General features: G+C 37.5%; 1 protein-coding gene across 6 annotated transcripts in view; it reads left to right on the forward strand.

The window, feature by feature from the left end:
* Window positions 1–22542, forward strand: part of LOC124613104 (CAP-Gly domain-containing linker protein 1) — a 551251-nt gene that overhangs the window by 426497 nt on the left and 102212 nt on the right. For 5 of the 6 annotated variants that reach the window (XM_047141701.1, XM_047141722.1, XM_047141737.1 and 2 more), the window contains 3 exons: window positions 5836–6016; window positions 9799–10030; window positions 11459–11512. In XM_047141701.1, the coding sequence (XP_046997657.1) occupies window positions 5836–6016; window positions 9799–10030; window positions 11459–11512 (467 nt within the window). The remainder of the gene's footprint in view (window positions 1–5835; window positions 6017–9798; window positions 10031–11458; window positions 11513–22542) is intronic. The other variant, XM_047141712.1, reaches the window with a different exon arrangement.

Below are 22542 nucleotides of genomic sequence, written 5' to 3' on the forward strand. Positions count from 1 at the left end.
ATAACGATTGACCTAAATCCATGTGACTTCTGATATGGGACTATATGAACATGTGTATCTGGACTGTTACTAATCTGAAGGGTAGCATGAAATGACATATCGCTGTGGTTACACCAGATATGTTGTGAACAGCTATCTACCATACTGTGTTATGGATACACCATGTAGCTGAGTCTGGAGACCATTTTGAACACATGTTGTAACTTGTGACCATATGCTAATAAATATGCCAGAATCACCATTATCATGTTTTTTATCTTTCCTCCCCTTTTCATGCACTCACATCACTTTCTCACAGCTTACATCATATTTTCACTTGGTGGCAGAAAGTGAAATTATTATTTTTTTCAGCATATCCGTGAGTGCGCCGACTAATGGACATAAGACATTTTAGCATCCTGAGATGTGTACAGCCCACACTGCAGCACTTGGAGCACCATCAGTTTAATTATAACCAACCAGTATATTCTTAAAACTGAACCACCACCACCACCACTACTCTCATTATGTGTTTGTATCAGTGTGCTGCTCTATACAGCTAAAGTTACCCTTTCTGTTGGTTTGTCCAGTGCTTTTTTCTGCAAGATTCTGAGTTTAAAGATTTTGTTTTGTGAAATACAGTAGTATATTGCAAAACTTTCTCTGCTAATAATTTAATTTTTTATGTCCTGGTTTTTCAGATTTCATTTATTATCTGTGCATAATTTTTGTTTACATTTATGATAGATGAAACAGCTACAGTAAGGCATAACTGGTTATCCAGACTAATATGATGATGATGATGGTGATAATGATGACTGTAATAGAAAATTTAAATTCTTTGATCTTGTCACTCATTAGCAAACAATTAATTTTACTCAAGGCTGTTGTGCAAGCTCTTATGCTAACCAGTTGGAAAGAGAGATAGAATAGAATAGCACAGAGAGGCAATCACGACCAGACTGAAGCAAAGTGAACAGCCCTTTGTCATATTTTTGGAAGTCAAGAAAGAGGCATGGTGTGTGACAATGCACAAGGAAATTATGAAATTATAATTGTTAGTGCTTAACAGTTACAACCAGAAACAATATTACCTCTGCGTATAGTGTACTAACACTTTCTGTACATCATCTCTCAACAGTGTCAGTAGCTTTCAAAAAAGAACTGTAACCACTGATTGTGAGTAAAACAGTACTCACTTCAAATAGGAAATATTCATAGTTTTATTGCTTCTGTGCATGCAGTTATGTGCTTTGCAAACATTAGGCTTGATTCTGATAAGAAATTCAGCAACTGCACATGTACTATCATATCTTCAGAACAACCACAGAATGATATAATATGGCAAATAATAGTACTGAGTGGTACTGAGAGAGTATTAAATAATGTGCCACTGTCTCACTGTGTTATTCTGTCCATTTGGTAAAAAAAAGGGAACTTAATTTTTCTGTCAGTTGTGCTAAATTACTCTGTGTCATTGTTGGTCTTAATTTCATTAGCAAAAGTCCTTGCAGCTGCATGCACCTTGCTCTGCACATCTACATCTACATCCATTCTCTGCAAACCACTGTGAGCTGCATGACAGAGCACACGTCCCATTGTACCAGTTATTGGGGTTTCTTTCTGTTCCATTCACTTATAGAGGATGGGAAGAACAATTTGTATGAATGCATCTGTGTGTGCTGTAATTATTCTAATCTTATCCTCACAATATCTATGTGAGCATTACACAGGGGGTTGTAGTGTATGCGTAGAGTCGAGATAGTTTATGTCTATCTTCAGGAGACTTCCAGTTCAGTTCCTTTGGTATCTTTGTGACGCTATCCCATGGGTTAAACAAACCTGTGACCATCTGTGCTGCTCTTCTCTGTATGCATTCAATATCCCCTGTTAGTCCTACGTGGTGTGGGTCCCACACATTTGAGCAGTATTCTAGAACCAGTTGCATGAGTGATTTATAAGCACTTTCATTTGTAGATTGACTACACTTCCCCAGTAGTCTACCAATAAACCAAAGTATCCTACCTACTTTATCCATGACTGAGCCTATGTAATCATTCCATTTCATATCCCTACAAAGTGTTACACCCACGTATCTGTATGATTTGGCCGATTCCAACAGTGACTCATTGATATTATAGTCATAGGATACTACATTTCTTCATTCTGTGAAGTGCAAAGTTGTACATTTCTGAACATTTAAAGTAAGGTTTCCATATCTGCACTACTTTGAAACCTTATCGAAATCTGACTGAATATTTATGCAGATTCTTTCAGGTTCATTATAGATAACTGTGTCATCTGCAAAAAGCCTGATTTTATTAATTTTGTCTACAGGGTCATTAATATACAACATGAACAGCAAGTGTCCCAGCACACTCCCCTGGGGCATACCCAAAGTTACTTCTACATTCGACCAAGTATCTCCATCCAAGATAACATGCTGCATCCTCCCTACCAAAAGTCCCCAATCCATTCACAAATTTCACTCTATACCCCATGTAATCATTCTTTTGACAATAAGCATATGTGTGGTACTGAGTCAAATGCTTTTCAGAAATCAAGAAATACAGCATCTACCTGATTGCCTTGAACCAAAGCTTTCAGTACCTCATGTGAGAAAAGTGCAAATGTTTTCAAAATCCGCGCTGGTTGGCATTGAGGAGGTCATTCTGTTGATGATTCTACATCATGTTTGAGCTGAGAATATGTTCTAAGATTCTACAACAAATCGATGTCAAGGATATTGGACAGTAGTTTGGTGGATCACTTCTACTACCCTTATTGTTGATGGGTGTGACATGTGCCTTTCTCCAAGAACTGGGCATGGTTTTTTGTTGGAGGGATCTACGATATGTTATAGTTAGAAGAAGGATTAACTCGGCTGCAAATTCAAAATAGAATCTGACATGATCATCACCGCTTGATGATGATCTTCATCAGCAGTGTGAAGAATATGTACATGAGCAATTGATTCAGATATAGCTACAGACCTTTTAGCTCAGTCAAGTATAAGACCAGCAAGAACTGTTGAACCTCAAAATAAGGTATTATTTGAGTTTATTTTAGTTACAAACAATCCATTACTGACAAACATACTGCTTATTGTGATATTATCTTGTTTGAAGCTTCCTTCTCATCAGATCACTGTAACTGGATTGATATTTTGGTTGCAGATATAATTTTGATTTTTCATTATTTTTCATACAGTGATTTATGAAAGCAGGTTCTTGCTTATGCAGCAGTGTGCTCAGCTGGACAAGTATGACTCAAATGAAAGCAAGAAATGTTTTAAAAATAATTATTTATTGTGCACACATTGCACAAAACTGTATCTCCCACTGTTCATCATAATCTCCACCACACTCAATGCAAATGCACTAAATCTTACAAAAGTGACAGAATTCCTATAGAAAAGAAATCTGCACAACCGCTCAGGCTCAGTCAGGTATACCCTCATCATTAAAATGGAACTTCTTGACATTCAGTACTTCTTTGAGTGAATCAGATACATATAAATCACTATGAGAAACTTCTTTTCAGTATGGTGACTTTCTAGTTGTCACATCTGTTGCCGTGGCTGTGTGAGGATGTACATTGTCATGTTGCAACAGAACACAGAAGTCCACATTGTGATTGCAGGCCAGAGATTAATTTTAGGATACTTGCATGTGATACATTGTTGATGTAAGCCCTGACAGTGTGTAGCATTTCAAGAAGGTACACTATGTGATCAAAAGTATCTGGACACCTGGCTGAAAATGACTTAAAAGTTTGTGGCACCTTCCATCGGTACTGCTGGAATTCAGTATGGTGTTGGGCCACCCTTAGCCTTGATGACAGCTTCCACTCTCGCAGGCATATGTTCAATCAGGTGCTGGAAGGTTTCTTGGGGAATGGCAGCCCATTCTTCATGGAGTGCTGCACTGAGGAGAGGTATCGATGTTGGTCGGTGAGGCCTGGGACGAAGTTGCCATTTCATAACATCCCAAAGGTGTTCTATAGGATTCAGGTCAGGACTCTGTGCAGGCCAGTCCATTACAGGGATGTTATTGTTGTGTAACCACTCTGCCACAGGCCATGCATTATGAACAGGTGCTCGACTGTGTTTAAAGATGCAGTTGCCATCCTCGAATTGTTCTTCAACAGTGGGAAGCAAGAAAGTGCTTCAAACATCAATGTATTCCTGTGCTTTGATAATGCCACACAAAACAACAAGGGGTGCAAGCCCACTCCATGAAAAACATGACTACACCATAACACCACCACCTCCGAATTTTACTGTTGGCACTATACACGCTGGCAGATGATGTTCACTGGGCATTCACCATACCCACACCTTGCCATCGGATCGCCATATTGTGTACCGTGATTTGTCACTCCACACAACGTTTTTACACTGTTCAGTCGTCCAATATTTATGCTCCTTACACCAAGCAAGGTGTCGTTTGTCATTTACCAGCGTGATGTGTGGCTTACGAGCAGCCGCTTGACCATGAAATCCAAGTTTTCTCACCTCCTGCCTAACTGTCATAGTACTTGCAGTGGATCCGGATGCAGTTTGTGATTCCTGTGTGATGGTCTGGACAGATATGTGCCTATTGCACATTACGACCCTCTTCAACTGTCGACGGTCTCTGTCTGTCAGCAGATGAGGTCGGCCTGTCGCTTTTGTGCTGTACGTGTCCCTTCATGTTTCCACTTCACTATCACATCAGAAACAGTGGACCTAGGGATGTTTAAGTGTGTGGAAATCTCGCGTACACATGTATGACACAAGTGACACCCAATCACCTGACCACGTTCGAAGTCCATGAGTTTTGTGGAGCGCTCCATTCTGCTTTTTCATGATGTCTAATGACTACTGAGGTCGCTGATATGGAGTACCCAGTAGTAGGTGGCAGCACAAAGCACCTAATATGAAAAACACATGTTTTTGGGCGTGCCTCAATACTTTTGATCACATAGTGCAATGTTTTGGATCAAAAGAGAGCATAACCTTTCCTGCTGTTGTCTGTGTTTGGACATCTTGGTTTGGGTGATGGGGTGCCATTTCTCACAGACTCCCTTGTTTGCCTCTCGCCCCCCCCCCCCCCCCCCCCCAGCGATAATACTTGCGAGACCCTAATACTCTCTGTTGTTCTTTACGAATGTCTGACTTGGAGCACAAGGGGAAACAAGAACTGAAAAACTCCTATCTTTTGTGTTAAAATTACATAGAAAATGCTACATACAGATTAGGGACAGAAAATTGGTAATTGGAGATCTATTCACAATGTATAGTTAAAGTGGCTACACCAAAAGCACAATAGTCTATGGTTGGTTCAGTGTAGGGAGCTAGAATTGGTTGGGGTTGCATATATGAAGAAAAGACAAATGATGGGCAAATAATTTGATGTACATGATAGAAGAGGGCCAAAGACTCCAGAAAACCCGTGAAGAATGATGATGATGATAACTACTGCTTGATGTTGATTGCAGCACCACATGAACCGTGTCGTATGCTAAACTATGAGTAAACTTTAGTGCATTGTCATTCAGTCTAACATGATGGTTTTCCATCATGATGGCTTCAATGGCTGCAATGTTTACATTACAGCTATAATTGAATTTCAACTTGGGCCAAAGCAAAACAGGTTTGCTCTATACAACAATTTTTGTTGATGAACGGTGCTTATATCTGCTCTGCATCAGAGCAGATGACTTGGACACCACAGCATACAATTACACAAAAATTTTTAGTGTAACAAATAATTTATGGCGAAGTTTGCTGAATTAATGTACTCACATTTATCCTGTGGGTCTGTATTACACTGTGGAATACAAAACTAATGCATTTGGTGTATTTTATCCTAGGTTCTTCTTCAGCATCTAGTGATCTGAAACTAGGTGACAGAGTTATTGTTATGAGTAGTATGGGTTCAAAGGCAGGAGTTTTGCGCTATATAGGAACAACAGAGTTTGCTCCAGGCGAATGGTGTGGCGTTGAGCTTGATGATCCTCTTGGCAAAAATGATGGTTCCGTGGAGGGAAAGAGGTAAGAATCACATTGTTGATATATAGGTTAAAAATTGTAACAATGGTTTGTACTCTGAGAAGTTACTGTGTTCATTGATTGCATAGAAAGTGAATGAATGCATTAATGGTGTTCTTTGAGGTCTTCTGATGAGTTGTTCCCATTTTATGTACAATTTTTGGACAGCTAACACAGCCATCTTCTTCAGGTTCTGCGGGTTGTGGTGTTATGTGTACTTACTGTTGGGATTCCAACAGGCTGTAAATTATTATTTGTCTCATGCTACAATGTATAGCTGTGTTCAGTTCCCAATACCCACTGTACCCTTTGTTTCTTTTTCGTGTTTCAGGTCTCACACTGATATTCTGTGAAACACAAATTCTGTCACCTTTTTTCCAGCTCTGGTGGACATGAAAGCCAGTGTGATCTTAATAAATCAAGTGCCAGACTCGAAGCTTTGTTTAAATTGAAACCTCCATACCTGTTTATTAGGTTTTGTCACATCTTTATTTTGATAAACTACTTAATTATGTTGCCCCAGAAGCTTGGTGTTTGCACCATGATACTAGTCTCACCGTATTTCATTCCATGATTGTATTTGAGGTAGTGCTTGGCTACAGCTGATTTCCTTTGCTGCTTTAGTCGAGTGTGTCATTGATTCCCTTGCATCTCTGCTCAACTGTTCTGATAGTCTGCCCCATGAAAGATGTGCCACATTTGTGTGAGATCCAATACACACCCAACTTTTAGAGACCTAGATTGTCTTGAACATTACAAAGAATATTTAATTGAAGGGAACAAAACATACTGAATGGCATATTTCCATAAGAGATATTGGGCCAACATTATGTAGATAAGCGATGTTTGGCTACTCTTCTTTGGTCTCAGTCACAGCCTGTTCCTCAGCAATTCTGTGTTTTGACTGCAGTGCTCATTCAATTTGACAATGTGAGTACCCAATCATTTGGAACACTAGTTGTAGGTGTTGCAATTCCTCAGTGATTTTCTCCTTGTGTGAAAGTATTTGAGCTCTATGAACCAGGATCCTTAGCACTAAGTTTCTTTCTAACAGGTGGTGATGGCTCAAGGCATGTGTGTATGTTTTCTGTATACACTGTCACTCAGGTATCTTTCAGTTCTTCCCTTAATTACCATGTTGAGGAAAGGTTGTTGGCCATTACATCCACCAGAACTGGAAAATGATGAAAGAATCTGTATTTCATAGAATCTCAATGTGAGCTCTAAGAAACAAAAAAGAATACAAGGACTTAGTGTGTGTTGGGAATCAAACTCAGATATAGTGGCATGAGACCAATAATAATTCAGGGTCTGGTTGGAGTCCAAGCAGCAAGTACACACAACAGCAAAAATCACAGCACCTGAAGAAGATGGCTAACCCACTCACTGAAGTATTAATCATAAATTATAACAAAAACTTGGCAGAATACATTTAAGCACATCATTAAACAATCATGCCAGGAAAACCTGGGTGAATGAATGGATTGTTTCTTTTGTAGTCTGGTGTGTCTTCCTTTAGTTCCAAAATAATGTAAAAAGTTTGTATCAGTAAGTGTATGGAAAACTGTGGGTGCCATTGTTCTTGTAGATGACACGTAATCTGCAGGGGCACTGTTTAGCATTCCAATATGTTTTGAGTTATTAATTAGTTATAAACTGCAAGCTTCTGACTTGAATCATAATGTTTGTTAATTATTGTATATTGAAATTACAATTATAAGAACAGCTGATATGGCTAGGAGGTTTTAATCATTGAGAGTGCTTTTATGATAGTGCTTGAAGGTACATGAAAATATTATTTAGTGTCGCACCAGGAACTCTTTAGAAATACAGTTAGTTAGGAAATGAAGCAGTCGTCAACCCAAAGGTTGGTTTGAGTAGCAGTGTTCTTTATTAGAATCTTACTAGAAGCATTATGACCATGCTTTCCCCTGACTCATGAAGCTAGTTGTAGGTGGACTTAAAGTTTGACTTGGAATCTGAACCACAATACAGTTTTGCATTTTTCATATAGTTGAAAAATTGCCAGAGTTGGAAGTCATGTTACATGCCAGAAAGAACGGTATAACTAACCAGTGATTGAACTTCAAACTTTGGTCCTTGAGACTTAGAGAAAAGTAACATATATACAGAAAGATGATGGCAAAAGAGCTATTTGAATCAGACCTCCATAAAGAAGCAAATTCAAGTGACAAAAGAGGAAAATGAAAATAAAGGTACAACAAAGATAGGGACTGTGGAAGGTTTTACATTGGGGAATAGGAAGTAAGGGGAAAGAGAGAGGATGATGAGGTAGGACAGACTAAAAAATTCGGAGGATATAAGCTGCTTCTGAAGAAAGAATTACAGTGTTTTATTTACTACAACGTTCTGCCATCTAAGGCCAGAGACATGAGAAGTGAGGAGTGGATTTACTTGTGAATTTGTATTTATGTACAGACTGTGTTTTTACGTGAGGTGAGGAGTATTGCTCCTGCTGTCTATTCCTCAGGAGTCAGTCACTATAATGATAGTTGCATAGCATTTAAGCAGTCTTGATAGTACACTAGAAGAGCATGTAATTGCTTTTTCAGGTCCTTTGTAGAAGTGTTTGTCTTGGCAGTATTATGTTGCAAATGTGAGTGCATCTACAGGAAAATTTCTGAAACAAAATTATTTTGATGCTAGTGAGATGAAAACTTCCTTGAAAATGAATACAGAGTGCCTAGTTCAGCTTGTGGCATTGGAGATTACAAACTTTACGTGGGTTATGTTGTCCACAAGATTAAGAGCTTTTTTTCAAGTATTTGTGGTACTCTGATTGTGAGTTTTCTCTGCATTTTGCTACAAAGCTGACAAATGTGGTGACAGGAAGCGCATCTGTACATGCAGTTAAATAATTCAGGCAGAACAAAAGCATTCACCCAGTTGGCATTGTACACTAACGGAATTAACCTTGGAATGGGGAGGGAGAGGGGTATTAAACATTATAGACCAAAATTTGCAGATTCCAGTTTACGCTTGATTTCAGTAGAGACGTAAAAAGCGACTAATACACTACAGTCTAAGTTAAATGCCTTCCTTGTAGTACATGTATTTTATTCTGTACAGATGTTTCTGCTAATAGCTTTGAGCCTTTCACTGTAATATGGTAACTATACTTAAGCACTCTGCTGACACTCTTGATTTATTTTTTTCATGTTTTTGAAAATCTGTATTTTGTGTGTGAACTATGTATATAGTGACTTGTTTTGTGACCAGGTAGCCATGGCACAAACAATACAATGAAACTAATAAAATAAATAATAAATGAAATGAAAGTGTCAACTCAAAGATGAGTGAATTTCCATTGCATGTGGACTTTCAGATAATTTAGACTGTGTTGAAGAAGGAGAAGCATGGCTTTCTACATAGTAACCAAAATGTAGGGTATAAAATTTTAGAGGACTGGTATGTTCACCATGCATTAGATAAAACAGCATTTTCTTTTGTTTCTGTAAATTCAGTGTATTAAAATAATCCATTACAGGTATGCTGAATAAGCACTACTCGTGTAAAACCGTATTTAAGTTTATGTTCTCTTCAGAAGAAAACTGCAATTGCTAAATTATTTATTAATCATTACTTGTTTCAGTTCAAAGTACAAACTGTCAGAAATACTTGTTGCCCACCATTTCATCTGCATTTTTTTACTATGCAGAAGAAAAAGTTGTAAAGTAGCTATAAATTCTAAAAGAGCTTATTGATTATTGCGTGTTCATTAACATCATCATTGTTGAGTGCTTATGACTTTATCTGCCATCCAGGTATTTTGAGTGTGGGCCCAAATATGGTCTGTTTGCACCAGCTCATAAAGTCAGTAAGTCCCCATCATCAAGGCGACCTTCAGCATCCTGTGCCATCCATCGTGGGGGACCTCCTTCTGTCCGACGTGCTGGGTCGAAGGAATCTTTAACGTCTGTAACCAGTGCTACATCATCAAGCAGTCGCACTGCTTCACGAGTCAAGCTTGGTGTCACATCACTTGCATCACAGCAGGTATGCACGTAGGGATTTTTCCATTTGTGGACCCATTTACTGTGAGTCTACAAACAGAGAAATGGTTTTTATCTTGGTAGGTATGGTTGAGTACATGAATGTCATTCCTGCCTTTTGAGTGCTTGTTTTTATAACCATAGTCTCACATTTAATGGTACATTCAAACAGCACTAAACTCCTTATTTTAAATATTCTATTTGAATGAAGTAAATAAACTTAGATTTATTTCATAATGTTGCACTGTTTTACAAGAAGTAATGAAATATATACTGTTGTGTAACTACACTAATCTGCATCATAGCTGGTTCATCTTTTACTGATTGCTCATCAATGTTATTTATATTGTGAATACTTGCTGTCGTTTTTCCTCAGTTGCTGCTTGTTATGCTTCATCATATAGATAAGAAAAAAGTTCATTCTTTGCAACTGAATGTTTCATTTCTATCTGTCAGACATGTTTAATCTTTGGGAGATTCAGTGGCAGAACAATAATTTGCAACAGCAAGTATGAATGACAGCTAAGGATTGCTTCCTCGTGTAGAATGACAGCAAGTTAAAAGAGAAATATTATAATTTGATCAAAAAGATTTTATTGGGGCAGTGGATTAAAAAGATATGAAATCTTTCACAGTCTGAGCTTTTTAGTTGGAAAAGTATTCAGTAATTTACAATCTGTGTTGTACTTAGGAGCATACTATCTACATAGATGAGAAACATCACAAACCTGGAATGACATTGTGATGAAATTTACAGTAAACAAATACTGTCATATGCATGTTACAATCAATATGGTTAATGCAGATGACATGTATGCAGAAAGTGTGTGCTTTTTATAATTCGCACATTCACTTATGAAAAATTAAGTTATTTTTCACCCATTTTTGTAGTTACTAGAACTAGAACTAGAGCAATGTTGTGACTTACATTGAGGGCAAATAATGGGGTCCATTTTCACATGTTGAAAAAATTTTTAATATGTTTTTAATACACAGACAGAAAAGATGTGTTTTAGCCAAATGCAGTATAATTCCTACACCATTGTTCTTCCTTCACTGTGAAGTTTTGTCTTTGATTGTAGTTGTAGCTGCTGATCAAAAATATTGACTTGTTTGTAATCACTTATGTAAATTAATTTTGTTGCTCACAGGAAAACAGCTGTAGAGGTTTCTTAGTGTATTAAATTAACAATGCATTCCAAGTTGTAGAGCTAACAAAAGTAAATGTTGTGTAAAGCATGCGTGTATGTTTGTTGAGAGTTTAAAAACAATATAGTAATTGTAGATTATCTGTTGTATTTGTTTGTATCTAGTCTTGCTGTTTGTGAATGTCTAGAATAAAAACGGAGTTATTTGGATATAACCAGTTTTTACTGAAAGACAGTGTAGCATGATGTGCTAATTAATAACTTATTAATTGTTCATATTGTAGAGGTCATCTTTTCGAACATCATCCACTCCACTAACGTCGAAAACTTCTCTTCAGGTAAGAGTTTAGGTTGAAACTGTTGTCTTGTATGCTCACTTCTATGTTATTTTCTGATTTTTTTTACCCATTTAAAATTTATTTGTAAAAAGAAAATGTTAATTTTACTTGGTTACAAACTATGATTGCATGGATAATTATCTTATTTGAGACCACACCCATGTTATATTATATTTAAACTAAGTTACAAAAACACATGTAAATACCAGAATTTTTACATTTGTTATCTTTTATTATGTCTATAAGTTAGGATAAATATTTTCTGTGGCAAAAAATATTTCCTGAAACTACTTTGATGTTATTTTGGAATAAATCTATATTTTGTTGAAGCACTGTCTTTTTAAATGTTTTTTGTAACAAAAGTGCCAGAACAGAATGAGTCAGAAAAAACGGGACAGGAAGATAATCACAGACTTAAAAGTATGCTTAACACCGATTAGTCTTGTAATTATGCTTTCTTTTCTGAGTGAATAATAAATAAAAAAGGAAACTTTATTGTGATAGTCCCTCTCATAGTATCAAAAAAAGATACAGATGATGAGAATAAGTGTAAGATACAGGAGATGAGAATACATGTAAATATTTGAATAAATATTAGTTAAAGTGAACTGGCAGGTTTTCATCTGTCTTCATATAATTTGAAACAAACATAATTAAATATTTGTTTATGACAAGCAATAAAAAATGTATTTATATTAACTATGCAGAAAAGAACAACTTTACCACAAAATAATATCTCTTTGTATAAACAGAAAATTTCTTAAGTACTATTAGAAATATTGTTTGATATATGTATATATATACAGAAAAAGTAAGATATTAGAAAGACTTTTGTGCCATTACTAAGTAAGCCACATATTCCCTAAAACTACAATGAGACTTTGGACTCAATGTCTCTGTTGTGCTTCAGTCTAGTTGTACATAGTAGAATCTTTACTTAAGAATATGATGATATAAGAATGGTTTGTACTCCACTCCCTATGGCCTGCAAAACTGGGTTTTCAGTTTTACATAGGTCCTAAAGAACAGTTCAAAGTGACAATCCCTACAATTTATGTCAAGTCTGAAATGCATAAATAGTGTTCAGATGTTGATGAACTGGGATGCTTCTTTTCTGTGACCAGGTGCCTCATTATCCTGGCCCACAAGTTAAGCTGCATGCAGTATTACACTTGAATGTCTAAACTAATGCTTAATGTCAATGAATTCATACATAGCTTTTTTATGCTGTATTTTCTGTGATTGAATGTGAATATAACGCTACAAAGAAGGGACACAACTTCAGATATGTCCCATGATTCAGTGTTGGTACCACTGTTATCCATAGTATAAATAAACAGTGTAATATGTCTATCGTACCACTAAAATACTGTGTTTGTATATAATTTTCATATGCAAGAGAGACCAGAAAACCTGAGAACAGAAATAATCTTCAAACTGTCTCACTTCCTGCTTCTGAAATCTGTTTTAGACTCAACACAATACAGTTACAATCAGTCACTACAACTCAAAAGAGTCTAATCAACTTATATTTGTATGAATTACTCTCATCATTCAAAACAGTTCCTCGGTATACTACCGGTACTGATGAACATCTAAACTGGATAATTTGTCTCAAAGTTGGTATTCATTGTTCCCATTCAAGTGAAAGACAAAAAGACTTTCTCACTGATAAGAAAATTCTCTCTCTCTCTGTGTGTGTGTGTGTGTGTGTGTGTGTGTGTGTGTGTGAGTGAGTGAGTGAGTGAGTGAGAGAGAGAGAGAGAGAGAGAGAGAGAGAGAGAGAGAGTGTGCATGCACATGGGTGCCAACATGTTTTAAGTTTATTTCAAATGTGCTCAACATGGAGGAGTTCAGTGGGACTCTGGAAGAAGACTATTTTTTTCCGGGCTCACTGTGCCATGAATACTTTGTAGCGTACCATCTTGTTGAATGTTCAGGTGTCCAACTGGTTTACTGTAGGTAAAAAAAAATTACCCCATGTAACCATGTAAAAAAATATCCCTGCAAAGATGACACTATACGCTTGAAATGTATTTAGATTGTTGTAAATGGATATGTCATCTGTCATATTGTTTGATGCACTAGCTCCATTTTTGTATACCAAAATGATCCATGACTTCTCAATCAGGAAACCTTTCCTCATATTTGGAAAGTTCTACAAGAGTGTTTCTGTGACTGGTAATTTATGTATCCTGTTTGTGCACTTTGTATAGATATCTTCACTGTGTAGTTAGCTGATTGCTCTGTATTGTAATCCTGCTTATCACAATGTTGTCGAGCATAAAGCTTATGGTTCTTATACAGAGTGCAATAATTGTCACTGATACAAGCAGGGCTAGGTCAGTCAGTATTAGAGACTTATGACAAAGTGAATAATTTTATTTAAGAAGATAACAAGAGTTAGCTACACTATGTCAGATACTTGTAATACAGTGCTCATATATGCATATGAGTACAGTAATCATTTACAAGAGAACCTTGCAAGTAATTTCTCTCAGTGCATTAATCTTGTACATTCCTAGCTGAGGCTGGTACCTACCACCTATTTCTACATTTTAGTTGCTTGTCATTTACAGGAAACTATTCTGCCATGCGGAAGCAGAATATTTAAATTAAGCTGTCTGTATGGTTCAGTCTATTTATCACATTCCTTAGCACTCCATTTGTTTGAAAATCTGAAACAGACTAAAAAGGTTAATAAATTTGTTATTGCCACCTTATTCAGTGCTCATGCTCCTACTGCTGAGAGCCACCTGTATCATCACTTTCCTGCTTTCCATTAGCTTCTTAATCCCTGTCAGTCCCTCATTATACACCAGTCAGCTGCTGAATTATTTTTTTCCTTCCACACCTACCAGCCTTGATAACCTCTTGCAAGCAGCCAGTCTGAGAGAAATTTTCCATCCTGCCTGTACACAATGTACACATATTGTGAAGATTAACTTTCTAATGGTTTGTAAATTATGCTTCTTTCTTAAACAAAATGTTGCATAGATATACCACATCATTTTGCATTTTTCATAGATAACATTTGAAGAACTGTGACCAATTTTGGAAGTCTCAGTAATGAAGCTGTACATGCAGTGAAATGTGAAGAGGATGAAGTACAATGGAATTTAGTATTCACAGAACACTTGCTTGGTTGATCCCTATCATATTCCCTAGATGCCTCTTAGTGACATTAACATTGTGTTTTCCTGCTGCTAACATGTTAGTTGCATTTCTTTGATTAGTTGTTTTCCTTGCCATATTTTACTCTCCACAATTCCAGTTTCTAGAACTTTTCTTTATAATGTGTGCAAAGACAGAATGTGAATGCAGGTATGGGTACTTCTGAGCATACAACTGCATCACTGCTCTAATAATTGACGACATTTGCTGTAAATGATATCCACTTTTACAACTATCATGTACCATTGTGAATATCTCAGTAGCTTTATGAGCTAGTTATCTGATTGCTACAATAGCAGGACACCGACTAATGGGCTTCAAGCACACAGGTAAAAACAAGAATTATATCTGTGTTATGTATTTGTTTACATTTGATTCAATAACACAGATATTTGTGAAGCTCTTCTCCTAATAGTGGCGCAGTGATCTGTGGTGCTGTTATCTTGACACTATTTGATCAAGTTCCATACTTGTTACGTTGAAGTCCTCTTTGAAGCTTCTTTCAGACACCATAGAAAAAAAAACTTCCTTTTAAAAAGAAACAAAGTCAGTGCCCTAATCCAGCAACTGTAAACAATAAAAATTACTTGTGAACATCAGAAGATTCACCATACTGTCCACCATAATTTGGCAAAATCACAGCTTGATATATTTATTCATTCTGGATATATATGGGGTCATCTGTCTTAGCTGACTCATCCTGTATAGTGGGAAAACAGTGTGTTGTGGGAATAACAGATCACATGGGATTGTTAGGATGAGCACAATGCATGATGATGATATTACCAGTATAAGAACCCTGAAAAAACTAGTCAGCATCTCTCATGGGCTGTTTTGCAATAGGCACTTACTGGTGGTGATCCATTACAACCAACAAAATCTTTTTGTTTTAACAATTTACTGAGAGCTGTTGTGTAGTGACAGAACAAAGTTGTTCATATGCTCTGGTCTCTACAGCAAATGAGAGCATCATCAACACAGTTGCTACCATTTCAAAAGAATATTACTGTGTAATCCTGAATGTTGATAACTTCCAATTTTATGTGACTGTCAGGGCATGAGATGTTCATGTATATTGGCTGCCAAGATTCCAAATTCCTGAAGAGAATCAAATTATTTAACTGAGATTTATTAGAAGCTTCAGTGGCTATTAATGTAGCACAATGAAGTCTATTCTGTTCCATCATAGTATGTGATAATATAAAATCCATCAAAAGCAAACTTCACTCAGAAAATTATTGAGTTAAAAATTCTGTAAAGCAGATGCATCTTTAGGCATTCACAGAAGACAAACATGCATGCACAGTATTCAAATAAAAATTCTTTTAGTTAGATTGTATCTTAATGGCACCCACAGAACAGTATAATGTGCCATCATCTTAGCAATGATACTGCATAAATTTTGATAAAAAGAACCATGAATGTATGCTCTGCTGTCTGTAAAATTCAGAGCTTGTCTTTCATGGTTTATTTTCATTTTACTGGTCTGATACAGAGCAGTACGGCTAGTTTTTAAAACTGTTTGAGACAGTTTGAAACAATCCTGAGGCAATTCTCAAGGCAATGCCAGATGATTTTTTTAACATGCCTTCAAGCAGTTGTCTGAAGCATATAACTTGATGGGCATACTTTGAAGGACATTTTAGTTCTAGACTTCAAAAGAACTGAAGTATAACATTTTCTTTGTACTACATAGGTCTGAAAGATTATTTTCAGAGCTTCCCAATAGCAGGACCATTGAATGTCATCCATTGTAGAATTTCAGCAGGAGACTTGTAAACCAACCTATATGTGGTTCAGGTAAGTACACATACTCTTAAGTCCTCAGATAACCAAACAACATAATTGTGTATAGTTGATACCCACCTACTATGCTGGCTGTCCCAGGGTTTTCCACTTCATCTTTCAAAGTTGATATCCGCAACATAATAGTAAACAGAAAGTGAGTACCAAAGAAAGAGACACAAGTGAATTATCCATGGACAATGAAATTTACTGCTACTAATGAGCTTTCTGATATGTACACTCATGTCTGTCCTCAATACCTCCTAAAATCATTTGAGCATTTCAGGCTGATGAACAAGTTACTGATAAGAATCATAAAACAATTAAAAATTGGTATTGTAAATTGAACATGTGTGAAATATATACAACATTTATGGAACAGTTAGAAAAAAAACCTGTCGATGAGGAACATAATTGGGCAATACAGACAGCCAGTTTAGAATGAATCAGTTGACTAGAATCTTGGCCATACCCAAAAATGATGCACTCTGCCCCACATCTATTGGCATGAACAGTCCTCTTTCAGAACTGACTTTCAATATTCTTTTCTCCCATCTTTTTTGTTTTCCCTTACAATGAAAGAATTTATGATTGTGGAAAATAAAAATTTGTGTTTGCTCAGTGTTTGCAAGTAAAACTTTTTAACAAATTCTGTGTATAATATTTTAGATAAAACTATATCATTAGTCAACATTTTAGAGCAGAAGTTACTGAAACATTCAGATGAATGTGATTTAATGTGTCTAAACTATATTACATATGCTTCTTTTGAAAGAATAACTGATTTAGATAGAGTGTAAAATTCTAATGACCAGTTGGCTTCAGGAGACAGGATGTGTCCTGTATTTAGGCTTATTTGCTGTTGACTTCTCAAAACAGTGTATAGAAAAGCAACATTTTATCATGTTACATTAATGGATGACGAGGTGCCATGGGTAAGACTCTGGACTCACATTCAGAGGAACTGAGGTTGAAATTCCCATCCAAATTTAGGTTCCACATTGTTACTCACTACCATCTATTACGACAAATGCTGGGGCGATATCATTGAAAAAGGCTTTCACTCCCTATCTGAGCTAGTACTCTGTCTGTAATAACCTCTTAGTTGAGAGTCTTCATTCCTTTCTGTATTTCACTATATTGATCTGAACAAGTAATAATGACACACTCAGAATCACATAATAAATTATACTATCCACCAATGAATGGCACAGAAAATAAAAATAGTGTTACTGACTGGTCAGTAAGCTATAATATTAAAAATGTGGATTTAGATGTAGAATACATTGCTGATGAACGAAGTGCAGTAGGCTCTTAAAAAATGAGTTTGTGAAGGCTGGCAGTTAATTTCCTACTAATGAATTTCTGGATACTGTAATGGACTACTGGGGTTTATTTTTTTTGTAAAAGTATTGGAACTTTTCACTCATTTGCAGGGTGATTAATTTACCAGAGTATAAATTATCAGGGTAATACTTCATGAATTTCAAGCAACAAACATAGACATTGCATGCTAGACATGTCAGCTCTGTTGATATGACTTTGCAGTTATTAATGCACCAGGATGCAACAATTTTCTCTGCACATAGATACACTACTCACTAATATGCTTTACTGCTGTTGGTATTTTGTCATAATATTTTTGAACAGTGTTCGTGGTACCCTGTGATATTTTAGTGAGAAGGGGGGGGGGGGGGTTCTGCAAACTTCTGCCAACAGTTTCCCTGATAATTAATCTAAGAAGATAATCATAGAAACCAATGTTTATTTACCTGTATTCAGAGCCATATTGGAGTGGTCATGCACCACTGCCAGGACTGCTAAAGCTGCTTCCCCATGAAACTACCTTCTTGTGATATTTTTCTTCGCTTGGACACTTGTTTATGACTGACATGTCCATATGGGCATCACTGGCAGACACAGCAAAAAAACTGTCCGGTGAGATCTGATACTAGAACTATGTGGGTTAAACATTTAGCTCAGTGATTAGCAAAGAAACTAAGACTTCCATTGTTTTAGTATATGTCAAGAGTCCATTCACATTAGAATATCAGAATTTCTATTATTATTATTTATTGTTATTATGAAAAGGATAGATTGTACTCATCTTATATAATAGATGTTGAGTTGCGGACAGGCACAACAGAAAGACTGCTATGCATTTGAGCTTTGGCCAAAAGGACTTCTTCTAAAGTAGAAAAAACACATGTTCATGCAATCACTATTCACACACACACACACACACACACACACACACACACACACACACACGACCTATATCTCTGGCCACTGAGGCTGGACTGTTTGTAATACAATGATGAACCAAAGCAGTGTCATCATTGCCCAGTGCTGGATTGGATGCTTCTTGGTTGGTGCTGATGGCATATCACACAGTAAGGAAAGTATGTAAATGGAGCAGAGATGAACAGAGAGTGAGTCTTGCAACGATATGGGCCACAGAATGGGAAATTGACTACACAAGTGACTTTGACATTGGACAAATTGTTATGGTGTGACACCTGGAAAGGAGCAGCTTGGAGGTGGTGAAGCTGGTTGGTTATTGATATTCTGCTGTCACAAACATCTCTGGAAAAGGGTTGAAGGATGGTAGACAATAAAATGTGGGATGTCAATGCCTCATCATAAAACATGGAGTTTGGGGTTTGTCTGCTCTGTAAAGTTGGATAGGTGGCATTCTGTGGCAGACCAGTAGACAAAGTATTGTTTTGGTACAGTGCGGATTGCTGAATATGGAGCTGCACTGCGAATGACTCCTACATGTCCCCATCTTGGCCCAGTAATATTGTCAGCTGTGAATGCATTGGGCACAGGCTCACCTTGATTGGACACTGAATCAATGGAAACATATTGCCTGGTCGGATGAATCACGATTTTTGTTGTACCAGGTCGGTGATCTGGATACACCATCATTCAAATGAATGGCTGCTCGCAACATGAAACACAACACAGACACTCACTGTTTGGGGCATTATTATGCTAGGTGGGGCTTTAATCCAGGCTTCTGTGGGGCCTGCAGTAGTAATCAAGAGCACCATGAAAGCTGTGGGTTAGATAAACTTTATTGCTGACCATCTCCATTCCTGTATCCTTCATTTCTTTCCTGACAGTTTTGACATGTTCCAGCTTGACAACTGTATGTGTCACAAGACCATAATCATTCTAAAATGCTTTGCGGAGCATAATAGTGAGTTCACCTTGGTATGCTGGGCACCAAATTCTCATGGTCTGAATCTAGTGCACCACATTTGGCACACTGTCAGATGTCAGCTATGCACTCGCAAACCATTGGCCAGTAATGTACGGAAACTGCACGGCTTGTACATGATCATCTGGTGCCACATTCCTCCAGAAACTTACCAACAACTTGCCAAATCCACAATGCAGAGTCACTGCTGTATTGCATTCCAAGGGTAGCTATTAAGCAAGTGGTTCATCAGTGTACATAAGTGAAGCCTACTTCCAGTGGTCCAAGGACACCAGATGCTTGAGTGGTGTAACTGAAGAGCAGCAGTAGAGATGTGTTTGTTCATCTAACAACTAACAATAAGTCTAGTCCTCATGAAAACAAAGTATGGCTGTCTATAGGCGTGACTAACAATTCCCATACTGTTATTAATCAATCACAGAAGGCTTACTCATTAATTATTTTCACAGCAGATTGTGTCAACCAAAAGTAGGGGCACCAAAATAGTAAAGTAAATTACACATCCCCTCTACCTTTTTTTTGCTGGCTTTGTCTACTCTTTTGTCATCAATTGGCAGGACATGGTAAAAATTTGAAGCCTTCAGACAAATAGCATATTTGCTTCAGCATCCACTTGCCAGTTTTTGACATCCTACAATGCTGGAGCAAAGTGTCAGCAAAAACTCTACAGATGAACACAAGAGAGCTGTGTAGGTAGCAGCTGTCTGAACCAAGTGCACTTTGGCACATAAACCGTATTAGCAATAAACATCTCTACAGTAGCAGTCATTTCTTTGTTCTTTGTTAGTCTACTTGGACGAAATTACAATGATACAACATGCATTGGCCGAGGTAAAGCCTGCTGCTTGTTGGCTGAAGAAGGAACCCTTGCCCCCCCCCCCCCCCCCCCCCCTGTTGCTGTGTCTATCTTACCATGGTGTTGGTATGACTCTGGTTGTATTGAAAGTAGTCTTTGTTCCCCATGTACCCAAAAAATGGATGACTTCCTTCAAAAAAAGAAAGTATTCGTAAATTCACATGGAATGTGAAGGTCTATTACAGATTATGTGATCACAAATGGAAGAATTGTAAAACTTTATTTGAGAGGCATGGGCTGATAGAGGATGTGACATACATTTGGATCACTGTCTGCTGGTGTCTACAATTATGCCATTAACTGAATGGAAAAATCAAAATACCAATGACCAAAATACCAATAACTCATGAAATATACAAAATACCTTCTCCAAGAAGATAGTGTAATGACACTACCAAAATAGATTAAGGCATTTTATAAGCAGTGCTTCTGACAAAGAATGGCGCAATATAAGAATAAAAAAGATAGCAAAATATGAGCAGGGGACATCCAATGATACCGTACTCGAGCCACCACCCCACCCAATGTTTGGGTGGTGGGGAAAACTTTGAAATCTTAAATGGGTACCCCCCATTTTTTATTCCAGGTTAAGATTTTATGAGAACATTGACATATGTTTTGTCTGAAGCATTTTGTTCATGTTACCACAGATGGTACTGTAATTGGAGGAATAGAAATGGGTACACAATTGTAATTTACGGCATGCAACTCAATGGCCCTTGAATATCCAATGGCATGAGAGACTCCACCTCCACACTGTGAGGGAAGGACAGGCCAGTATTTCATAACTTCTAATTAGAAATCCCATTCGCAACTTTGTGTTCCTCTGACATATCGAACAGTTGCTACATGACATGTCACCGTGGCCATATAGCGAACTACGACATATCATAACAGGCAGTACACTGTAACCAGATCTCACGAATCATGCAGATGTAGAACAAATAGCAGCTTTAAACATTACAATAATTGTGCACTGTTTGTTGCCTGTACACCTACCTATCATCTGGAGAGCAGACATGTAAGTGAATGATGAATGTTGCAACCACAGAAGAAAAAACTGAAATGATCCTGATTTACGGAGAATGTAAGAGAAATGTTGAAACTGCTGTTGCCTTGCATGCTGAGTGTTTTCCAGAGAAAGCTCACTCTCATTCATTGTTTTACAAAGTTGTGTAAGCCTTTTTGTATGATGGCAGTGTACAGTTTGGCAAAAGGAAATGAAGCAAACACCTTGCAGGAGAAGTTAATGAAAAAGCTGTACTAGCAGCAGTGCACTACAACCCACGGATAAGTGCCTGTCTATTACTCCACAATTTTGGTATGTCTGTAGGTAGTTTTGTCACAATACTACATTGTCACAAGAATCATCCATATCGTGTGTCACTGCATCAAGAACTTCATGGCACCGATTTCCATGACCAGGTAGTGTTTTGTGAATGGGCAAGTCAACAAATGCAAATGACCCCCACATTCTTTGCTGAGGCACTATTTTCCCGTGAGTCGACATTCACAAACCATAGTAGCATTAACAGGCGTAAGTGCATTACTGTAGTGTTGACAATCCCCAATGGTTATGACCAGCTGACCATCAGTGTCCTTGGTCAGTTAATGCATGGTGTGACAATATGGGGAACAAACTCAGTGATCCGTATTTTATTGATGGCACATTGAATGGATGCAAATATCAAATGTTCTTGGTACAGGAGCTCTTGGTACTACTGCAGGATGTTGACCTGGACATTCGACAACATACGTGGTTTCAACATAATGGTTGCCCAGCGCATTATACAATTGAAGGATGAGAGGTACCGATCGAGGTGGCGCAGTGGTTAGCACACTGGACTCGCATTCGGGAGGACGACGGTTCAATCCCGTCTCCGGCCATCCTGATTTAGGTTTTCCGTGATTTCCCTAAATCACTTCAGGCAAATGCCGGGATGGTTCCTTTGAAAGGGCACGGCCGATTTCCTTCCCCATCCTTCCCTC

Source organism: Schistocerca americana, chromosome 1 (assembly GCF_021461395.2).
Source record: "Schistocerca americana isolate TAMUIC-IGC-003095 chromosome 1, iqSchAmer2.1, whole genome shotgun sequence".
NCBI lineage: Eukaryota > Metazoa > Arthropoda > Insecta > Orthoptera > Acrididae > Schistocerca > Schistocerca americana.